Genomic DNA, 10,247 nt, shown 5'->3' with positions numbered 1-10,247 from the left:
CCCCCCCCCCCCCCCCCCCCCCCCCACAGGATTTCTCTTTCTTCCATGGGAAAATTGACAAAATCCACACCCCCCTCCGTCTTGGTTTGTGCTCTTTCCTCTTCCTTCCCAGAGACACGAACAGAAATTCCTCATCTGCTTTCCTCCCCTAGACCTTTTATTTTTGTGTCTCAGTGGTCTTATCCCCTCTCATGATCTCCTTCATGCCCTCAGTCCCTCCCTCCCCATACCCTTCTCCTTGACAATCCACTCTCTGCTGGCTCTGTCCACTCGCGACGGAAATTTAGCCTCTTCCCTCTTGAAAAACACCCTTGACGCCGCAAGTGTTTCCAGTTGCTGGCCTATCTCCCTCTCCCCTTCCATCTCTTAAGTTCAGTGAACACACTGTTTATTGTTGCTATCTGGAGTTCATTTCCTCTGCTTTCTTACTAGACCCTCTCTGATCTGCTTTTCACATGTTTGACTCCAAAGGAACTGGTCTGGATAACTCTGTAAGGGTCTTTTCCAGGCCCCGTCTCAGAGCCAGTACTCCATTATAATCCTGCTTGACTTGTCTGCTGCCTCTGACACCATGTACCTTGCTCCTGTTCTTGAATTCTTGTCCTCTGTCCTCTTTTGATTCTCTTGTATTTCCAACTGCTCCTTCAAAGTATCCTTAGGAGGAACCTCCTCATCCTCTTCCAACTTCCCCTGGGGATCCCAGGAGGCCTCTGTTCTTTGTCACTTTTTGTTCTCCCTCTACATCTGATTTTGGGGTAATGTCATTCACAAATGCCAGTTCAACTTTCAGCTCCAATGATGACAACTCCCAGATCTACCTTTCTGGTCCACTCCTTTCCCCTCCTGACAAAACTACTGAGATCAGTTTCTCTGATATCTCCTTGCGATTCCTGAGCCATTGGTTCAAGATCAAGATAGCTGAAACACATGTATCACTCCACCTGTCACCAGGTCTACTTTGGCAATTTCCTTTCTCATTCGCTCATAGTGGCCAGCACAACCACCACATTATTCAGGCCTATAACTTGGGCCTGGTTTGCAAGTGGTATCCTATTTTTGGGCTGTGTTTACTTCTAAAAGACCCTTTTGTTCTCAAAGTTATCTCAATTAGACATGCTTACATCTTGTGTTAAACCTCTAAGTAACATCTTGGCAAAGATCTGATTATAGCAGCAAAGAAGTGCTTCAGCCATTACAAGTGATTCCACATAGTGTCATCATTTAGGCCAGACTGGCAAAATAACTGTTTAGCTGGCCTAAGATGTAACTCCACAAAGGATGGTTTCCAATAAAGTTGTAGAGAAGCCTCAGGTCCTCTCATCTTGCAGATTTTTTTGGCTAATATCCCTAAGATACAACCTTCCTTTTCTACACAGGGCTAACTCTCATCCAGGCTCTCATCATCTCCCATATCGGTTACTACATCCTTTTCTCTGGCCTTGACAAATGTAATCTTGCTTTACTCATCTCCCTCCAGAACCTGGCTGCTTTGAGAATGTCACCCTCCTCTGTGTCCTCCCCTGGGTGCTCCTACTCCATCACATCAAACCTAAGTTACTGGTCTTCACTGTCAAGGCACTTCACAACCAGCCACTTTCATCATCAGTCACTTTCATCTTTCATTCAGCATTAAAATGTGAACTCTGGCTTCTGTTAAACCTGTGTGCCCTGTCTTCCAGAGTCAGGAAGCATAGCCAGGTTCTAAAAGGGTCTACATCAGTTCATGCATGATTGATCTATTAATGGCTATTGAACAGAACAGTTGAAGAAGTTTCCTCTGGGATCTCTAAACCAATAAAGGTGGATGCCAAAGAAAGTATTGAATAGGGGTGATCACTCTAGATATGTCAGGTTCAGTGTTCTCCCTCCATAGCATCCATCCCTGACACTGTTGGAGATCAGTGGTGCTCAGCCTTTTTAACTGGTGGGCTGGATGGGCCTCACTCAGGCTGTCCATGGGCTGGATCCAGCTAGTGGTCCCAATCTGGCACAGGGTGGTCGCAGTAGGGCCCCTTCTGGCCTCATGGAGTGGGGCAGGGGGCATCCTGGCTCCAACCTCATCCCTTGGAGGGGAAGTACAGGGCATGGCCCAGCTCCAACCCTGCCCCATGGGGAAAGGGGGTATGGCCCAGCCCCAACATAGCCCTATGGGGGAAAGGGGACTTGAGCCTGGCCTCATGGCAGAAAGGGGGCATAGCCCAACTGTATCCAGCTGCGGGGGAGGGGGCATGACCTGTCTCCGACCCGCTGCATGGGGCTTTGGCTTTAGGAAACTGCAGCAGGGAGGGTGGCTATGTTTATTGCCACTGCTGTCTCACACTAAATTTCCCAATCTATAGGGAGCCCTGTGGACTGGATACTTGCACCCTGAGCATGTCTGAGCTAGATCAGCACCACTGGTTGGCACTTATTATGTCTTTATGTTTTTACTGGCTCGGTTTTCAGACAGGCACCTGGGTGCTTTCTCTCATGCTGGGGGGAGCTTCCTGCACGCATTCACCAAGGTATCTCCTCATATCCTCCTCCACGTTCCTCCTTAAGATTCTGTTTTACCATGAGACCTACAAAAACTTGACATTGGTTGGGTTGTTGATACACCAAGATCCCTTTTTAGCCTTATGGCAAATGTTGGCTCATTGTTTGCTTGTACTCCTCCACCTGTGTGTATCCACCTGTCATTCATACTGTCCTGTAACTTGTAAATGCTTTGGAGCAGGGAGGGATTTTTTGTCCTGTGTCTGGAACAGCACATAGCACAAAGGGGTACTAGATCATGATTTGGATACATCCAAATGCTATGGCAATAACAATAATAAATGCACCTGTTTTCTTTTTCCTTTATAGGTCATTTTACAGCAGGGATGGCCAACCTGCAGCATGTGCCACAAGTGACATGGCAGCCTCTGTGGGCACATCTATGCATGCTATTACTGTGCATGAATAAACTGCCAAGCTTATTGTTCTGAAGTTTATTTTGATCCTGGGTGTATCCTTTGAACATGTGCCGGGGAGCAATCAACTCTGGAGCAATCAGCTTCACAGTTTATTCATGTGCAGCACATGGCGCCAGGTTGGAGCAGCACTAGCTGCAGGGACCCCTGGGGGTCAGCCTACCAGCCCAGGGCAGCTCCTGCCAGCCCAATGTGCTGCAGAGGGGATAGTTGGGCACCAGGTTGCTTCAGTGCAGGGCTAGCCAGCAGGCAGCCTCCTCACTGAAGCACCCTTGTGTCCCAGCCAGTCTCTCTAATGTCTATACATGCACCGCTGTGGAGTTTTTTACTCTGCAGCAAGACAGTACTTGTATTACAAATACTATCCTGCTGTGGAGTAAATTAGTTTACTCTAGCCTAAAAGAGGTGTATGTGTAGATGCTGAGATGTTTACTGCATAGCTAATTAGTGTACTGCGCAGTAAACATCTCTGTGTTCTACATGGCAGATCAGAGAGCGGACTCTTAAGACAGAGGCAGATAGGGTTGGAAGCACGAAACAGAGTAGCAGTTCAGGTGGGAAGCACGGGTAGGGAGCAGAGCAGCAGATCAGGCAGGGCAAGGGGATGGGAGTGGCACTCAGGGAGCATTGTGGCACACTTGCCAAAAAGGTTGAACCCTCTGTTTTAACTTGTTTATACAACATGGGGAATAGAACTTGCAGCCCAGAGTTCTGCTCCTAAAACACAGGTTTCTACCACAACAGACTAAATGAACACATTTCTGAGTTAAAGGGTCAGCATGAGGGTGTATTGTCTCCCTGCAGGCTTCTTTCGATAGAAAACTCCATGCTGCATCTTCTCACCAGGATCCTAACTCTCTAAATTTAACCATGCACTATTTCCTTGTTCCAGGTCGAAATGAGTTGATTGCCCGCTATATTAAACTGAGAACAGGGAAAACACGCACAAGGAAACAGGTAGGCACAAACTTTGCCACTTTATGCTTACTCCTTCGTAAGTGCTGCTACAGATGCAGAAGGACTGAGTGAACAAAATGCCTCTCTGCTCACCAGTTATTAGTCTATGTGTTTTTGGAAGGAGAACCAGCTGTGGCATGCTGGTTAATGAGAGTGCAGTCAGTCTGAATGCTGTCTAATTGGCCTGTCACATTTGTCCATCTCCAACACACTGGGGCACAGAGGAAGGTTTCCACAGCCAAGAACTCAGTTGGTAGTATTAAATGATTTTACTAGTGAGCATCTCTTCATGTGCCCTCAACATCATGACCACCAACATAAAGACCTCCTATTTTACTGACTGAGGGTCAGAAATTATCTACAAATGCCTGGAAGAAGAACCAAGGGCATGAAATCCATTTGGTGGGGCGGTGCCCTTTCTCCCTGCCAGAGACCAGGACATGGTACCACAAGGAGAAATAGTCCCACTGTTTTCAGCCCCTTTGGAGTAAAGATTCTTCTTCCACTTCCCAGCAGGGCTCCAGTTTCACAGACCCATTTGTGTGGGAGGAGACCTCTAAAGGGCCATCTCTTTTGTCCTTCTGTATCGTGGCTCATTTATGTTTGGAATTGCCTCTTTAAAAAAAAAGAAAAGAAAGAAAAAGAAAAGAAAGAAAATGAAAAGGACCACTAACTCCCCATCCCAGAGGCATGAAATGAATGTTTAACATGGCAAGCAGATGCCAAGCAGCACCAGTAAATCCAGATGTAATTTGTTTTCAATTGCAGGTATCTAGTCACATCCAGGTGCTGGCACGTCGAAAAGCTCGAGAGATCCAAGCCAAGCTAAAGGTAGGATGTGTGTCCCTAAACAAAGCACACCACCCCCTGAAGCAGTGGTCCATCCTCCCTCCTCTCTTGGAATAGCCTTGCAAGGAGTGAGATCAGCACTGAAACTGTAGCAAGCTGGGGAGGAAGGAGCACTTCCCAGGAAGTGTTGTTCTCACGCTGGTATTGTTATGGTTCTGTGACGCAGGGCACAATTCTATTTAAAGAACGAAGAAACAATGACTTTGATTTCTTTGAGCCTGAATTACTTTTGGTTTGTGAAGCCTTGGACCAAGTCAGTGGCCCCTGGTCATAGAACAGCATTTATCTCATTTATTTGGGGCACTACAGGAAAACCTCTTTAATTTGAAATGCAGGGGACCAAAAAATAACAACTTTGAAATAAATGGGCTCCAAATAACTGTATACATAGTAATTTGCATATATGCAAATTGCTACAGTATGTACAGACTCAGTTGTGCAGGAAGCCATGCGGGCATTAAATAAGATGTTAACAGAAAAAAAAAATTTCATAATCACTGTTTTATTTCTGTTTTTTTGTAAACTGCTCTAAATTTAGCATAAGCACACTGTAAAAAGTACTTCTATGTATGTTTATACAAAGTGCACACTTTTTTTTTTGTAAAATATATACTCCTTCTAGTCACTGATCATTGCTTCCTTAACCCACCGTAGGAATCCAAGTACAAGCTACCTAAGATGCTACTTCAAAGCCAAAAGGCTTGTGGTTTATAATGTGGTTCATGGGGCTAGACCTTAGCAGGGTCAACAGTGTTTCAAGCCATAGTAACCCTGCAGCCCAGCACTGCTCAGCATATGTGTGTATTCCAGATATCCTCTGCAAAGGACCTGTGTGCTGTTTTCCTCCAACTGACAATTGGAACTGGTTTTCTTTCCACAAGTCCTGGGACCCTTCAAAAATGTATATGCAGATGAGGTTTCGAGCTCCCTGGTCTGGCTTCAGCTTATGGAGAGGTGGGCAGAGCCATGCTAATCATATGTGACAGGCCAAAGGAGGGGGCAACAGAGATTCTTATCTCCATAGATGTTTGGTGAGGTTTGGTGGACAGTTAAAGTTGATAAAAGAAATAGGAATAATTGGAAATGAGAAAAAAAAGCACTATTCAGCTGTGGGAGTGAAGAGGAAGTTGAAATGTAGTTGATGCAGGGTTTCATCATGACTTGAAAAGAAGTCGGTGCTGAGGGGGATGAAACACAGTGGCTGCTATGCCTTATTTAGATGGGCTATACTAAGTTATACTTATGGTAGGCTGTCATCAGTATTTTGGGCTTTTTGGTGAAGATCAAGCATTTGATACCAGAAGGAAGGTGTCAGGACTGGCCTTGGTCCTTCCTGTGCTGGCCAGGTACTATAGTACCTTTAGGCTGAGTGACAGTTTCTTCCTGGGGGGAGCAACTGCCTGTTTTTTTAAAGAGAAATAAAGGTTCTTACTGCCAGTAAGTATGGACCTTGCTTTTGTATTAGGTGCTCTATAGGAATGGTCAGTATGGGCTGTATTCAACCAACTTTGTAGTTGGGTTCCCATAACAGCCTGTGGTGCCTCTGGCAACAGTTTAATGATAGATTAAGTATTTGTTGAGGTTTTCTTTGTTAAAGACACTGAAAGGACTTCAATTTTAAAAGTAAGGAGGTTTTTCTGATCCAACAGGCCAGAAAAGTGTTTCAAATTTCAAAGTCTCCATATCTTGAATTAGCTGTATCCTAAATCCTAAAGCATATGCAAGGCTTCCTTGTTGGTTGCAAAGTATCTGATAGTTTGAACTATCCAATATTGAACTAACAAGGTTTTGCTGTAGTTACTTGTGACCCTTCCCTTGGTTTTATTTTAGAACTTGGTGCTGCTTTTAGTCACTGATTAGCCTGCTGTGTTTTCCAGATGCTCCAGGAAGCCAAAGGAGCAACAAATTACAGCTGCCCAATTCAGGGCTGCTAGGCTTGGCCATGGGCTCAAAGCCTGTGGTGCCAGTAAGTGGTCCATTCAGAGAGAGTCCTATGAAAGATAAGAGTGAGCACAGGAAACAACAACTGCCCAGGGTGTTAAAAGATTTACTGCTGCTTATAATTGGAACCTTGACTCCCTTCCTTGCACATTGAAGCTCTGGGGTTTGGCAAGATTGAAGAGCAAGTCAGTTGGGCTTGCTTCCACTTAACGCACAGGGGCAGGCAGGCTGGGTTTATATCTCTGGGAGCTCCACTACTTAGGACCCTGTAGCATTTTCTTGGGCCATGCTGTGAGCTCTGCCCAGCTGCCTGTGGTGTGCCATTTCCCAGCACTTGGCTGTTCCTTTCTGGCCTGCAGAGGTAAATTGGCAGCACTGATTCAACTCATTAATTTCTTTGCTTTTCCCAGTCATCTTCCTAAAGCAAAAAGTTAAAATATGAGGGATGTCTGCCCTTCTCTCACCTCCCTACTGACAGTGGTTGTGCTCTGCTGTTGCTGCTTCGCCTTCCTCACTCCGTGTTTATACCTCAGAGATCAGAGCTGCCACGTTCTGATTTATCTGGCAATTAATGCAGTGCTCTTTTCACAACACAATCCAGAGTGTTGTCTGCAGCTGACCACAGGGCTGGGAAAATAGACTTTTACATCAGGTTCAAGATGAATTCAGAGAAGATAGGGTAAAGCTTGAGGGGAAAACGCTCTCCCAGACTTTGTTTTTCCATGTCCTGGTTGGTGAATCTTTGTCATAATGACAAAGTCTGGGAGGAAAGTGACCAGCAAAAAAGAAAAAAAAAGGTGGATTATGCACTTTTTCATTCCTTGCAATGTAAAAAAAGGCCTGCAAAGGGAATAAAGTGGGGGTTGGCTTTTTCATTCTTATTATTTTGTCTGGTGTATTTGTTTCATAAGGAATAACATGGAATATGAAGTCTAGTCTTCCCTCTTTTTGCTGGAGATTCAGAGAAATAGACTTGGCTTTCTAGCCATTAGGTGAAGGGGAAAGGAGTCTATTTTAACAAAAACATATTTCCTCCTAGCTGTTAGTCAGTCATTTGAATGAAGAGATGTGAACAAGAAAAACAAAATAATTAAAAAAACAGGGGAAATAATCAAATTAAGAATCCCTTCCACTCAGTTGCCCTATTTCATTTCCTAAGTGTTTGTGGGGATCATAATTTCACAAGTTCTCTATTCTGTTCTCTATTTTGTTGTTGTTTTCAATCCTTTGGCATAAAGAAGGAAGGTTGGATTTGGATGCCTTGTTAAAAAAAAATGAGTAGGGAAAAGACTTTCTATTATGGCAGTTGGCAAATCTGAAGGGGTTTTTATCTCCAGAGGAAGCAGCAGAGATACAAATCTTATTTTAAAGTTGCAGATTACCTTTAAAATGTTTTCCTAAACCATCATTTAAATAGGGCTCTGCAGAAAATGTGCATAGCTTTGGAACACTTTAAAGTTATTTCAGCTGTAAAATGTTTCCTTTTCATGCTCTGAATGATACCAACAGGACTTTATGGATGTCACAGAGATCTTAGACCTCTGCTGATATTCCAGTGAAAACATGGTACCTGTGGAACACTCCACCTAGTGATTCTCATTTATTGGATTATTTTTAGTTGTCCATTTATTTTTTACTTTCTCTTGAGTTTTATAATTGTTCACCTTCTCCCTGAAGAAAGGGCTGATAATAATGCAACTTATTCTCACTTAGAATAGCCTAATGCCAGAATGAAGGGGCTTGTCTTGTGATAGGGGTGTTGAGCTGTTTGTGTGTTAATAGTAAGCCAAATCCTAGGTTTCTTTTTTAACAAACCCCCACCCCAAAAAACAAAAAACCTACCAATTTCTTGCCAGTAATTCAAAATATCAAAATGGTTTGGATCAGGCCTTCTGTAACAAAAGCATCTCAGCCACAGAGCTGAGACCAGGAGCTGAAAGCTTCAAAACAATAGGGGAAGTGCTAGGAAAGTTCTGAGCAAGCAATCACAGGAGCTGATTATGGAGGTTGAGTCACAGTCTTAACTCAAGTGATGCAGAAGAGCTTTGTGCTTCAGAAGATCCTTGTTGAATGGTTCTAAACCCGGTTTTTAGAGTTGCTGAGCATGTGTCAATGGGAAGGCTGGGTGCCCGCTATAACCATCCTGTGTCTTTCATTCCCTTCTCTTCTCCATTTAGGATCAGGCAGCTAAAGATAAAGCCATGCAGAGTATGGCCACAATGTCATCTGCCCAGATCATCTCCGCAACTGCCTTCCACAGTAAAATGGCATTGCCTGGCCTCCCACGACCAGCCTACCCTGCTGTTTCTGGGGTGAGTGTGAGGGCAATGGGGTCTGGTGGGCCAGCAAGAGCTGAGGTTTGGAAAGCAGAAGACATGCACCCAGGAAGGCCCCATCCAGATAACACAGGGTGAAAACCAAAATGCATCTCAGAAATCTGTTGGTTAAGTAACTGCCTCCTGCTGGGCCAGATTCTCCTGTCAGGCTGGCTTACATTATGAGTTCCTCCAGGAAAGTTACACTGTGCTTTTGTGTAATGCTGCGATAGACACGAGGGAATTCAGGTCCTTCATGTTTTTAATTGTCAGCAATTTCCTTAGATGTCTGTACTCCTTTTTTGGCACAGAACTTTTATGGGGAACTTTTAATCCATCCCTGCCCTCCTGATCTTTCCCAGCCTCATCTCAAGAATCTACATTGACAAGTCCTTGTGTATGACAATAAGAGATGACCTAATATAAAGGCTAAATTAGTCCCCCAAAGCTCCATGGTGTCAGTAGAAAGACTCCCATTAACTGCCCTGATCTTTAAATTAGGCCCATGGAAACTTAAGGTTCTGTCTGTCCTGAAAAGGGGAATGACCCATTGGGATCCTGAGGAGGTCCTTTGGGACAGGTGCACCATGAAGGTCTATGCACTGTGGCTTAGGAGTGTGCTAGGAGAGTGAAGAAGGTTGAATATAAAGCAGTGAGCAGGCATGATGTAAAGCAGGAATGGGCAAAATACTGTCTGTGGGCCAGACTCAGCCTGCCAAGCACTTTCATCTGTCCCATGGGGCCTCCCAACACATTGTGCCCCACCCAGCCCTTCCGCCCACAAGGGTGGGAGTGAGGTGCCCATTGTACATGCAGCCCCCAAAATGTACCTTGTTGCCTTGCTCACACCCTCATGGGTGGAAGGGCCCAGCCAGGCAGCTTTCAGCTTTCATGCAGGGCTGCTGCTGCTGCAGCCCCTAGGACCTCCTCTGCTTCTCAGGTCTCTTGCTGGCTCTGAGCAGCAAGTCGGGAAGCAACAGGGGTGGGGCTGCAGCTGGGTGAGAAAGCAGAGGATGGGGCTGGGGCTGGTGGTAGCATGGAGTCTATGCCCAGGGTGACAAGGGGGCAGCGGCAGCGCGGAGCTCGGGTGGGCAGTGTGTAGGTGTAAGGGAGGGTGGGCAGGTGTGGGGACGCCCCCACGCACATCCCTCATGGTGCACAGCCCTGGCAGGTGGTGGCAGCAGCAGCAGGAGGTGTGCTCAGAGCACAGGCACCCAGTGAGGTGTGGTTCCAG

General features: G+C 45.5%; 1 protein-coding gene across 1 annotated transcript in view; it reads left to right on the top strand.

Annotated features, from left to right (window-relative positions):
- Positions 1–10,247, top strand: part of TEAD4 (TEA domain transcription factor 4) — an 81,170-nt gene that overhangs the window by 34,637 nt on the left and 36,286 nt on the right. Inside the window, exons 2-4 of the mRNA XM_019515858.1 lie at positions 3,844–3,908; positions 4,677–4,739; positions 8,876–9,010. Of these exons, the coding sequence (XP_019371403.1) occupies positions 3,844–3,908; positions 4,677–4,739; positions 8,876–9,010 (263 nt within the window). The remainder of the gene's footprint in view (positions 1–3,843; positions 3,909–4,676; positions 4,740–8,875; positions 9,011–10,247) is intronic.

Source organism: Gavialis gangeticus, unplaced genomic scaffold (genome assembly GCF_001723915.1).
Source record: "Gavialis gangeticus isolate Ggan-Ray unplaced genomic scaffold, GavGan_comp1, whole genome shotgun sequence".
Lineage (NCBI taxonomy): Eukaryota > Metazoa > Chordata > Crocodylia > Gavialidae > Gavialis > Gavialis gangeticus.
The sequence above is the reverse complement of the archived record's forward strand: the minus strand, read 5'-3'. Positions and strand labels throughout refer to the sequence as shown.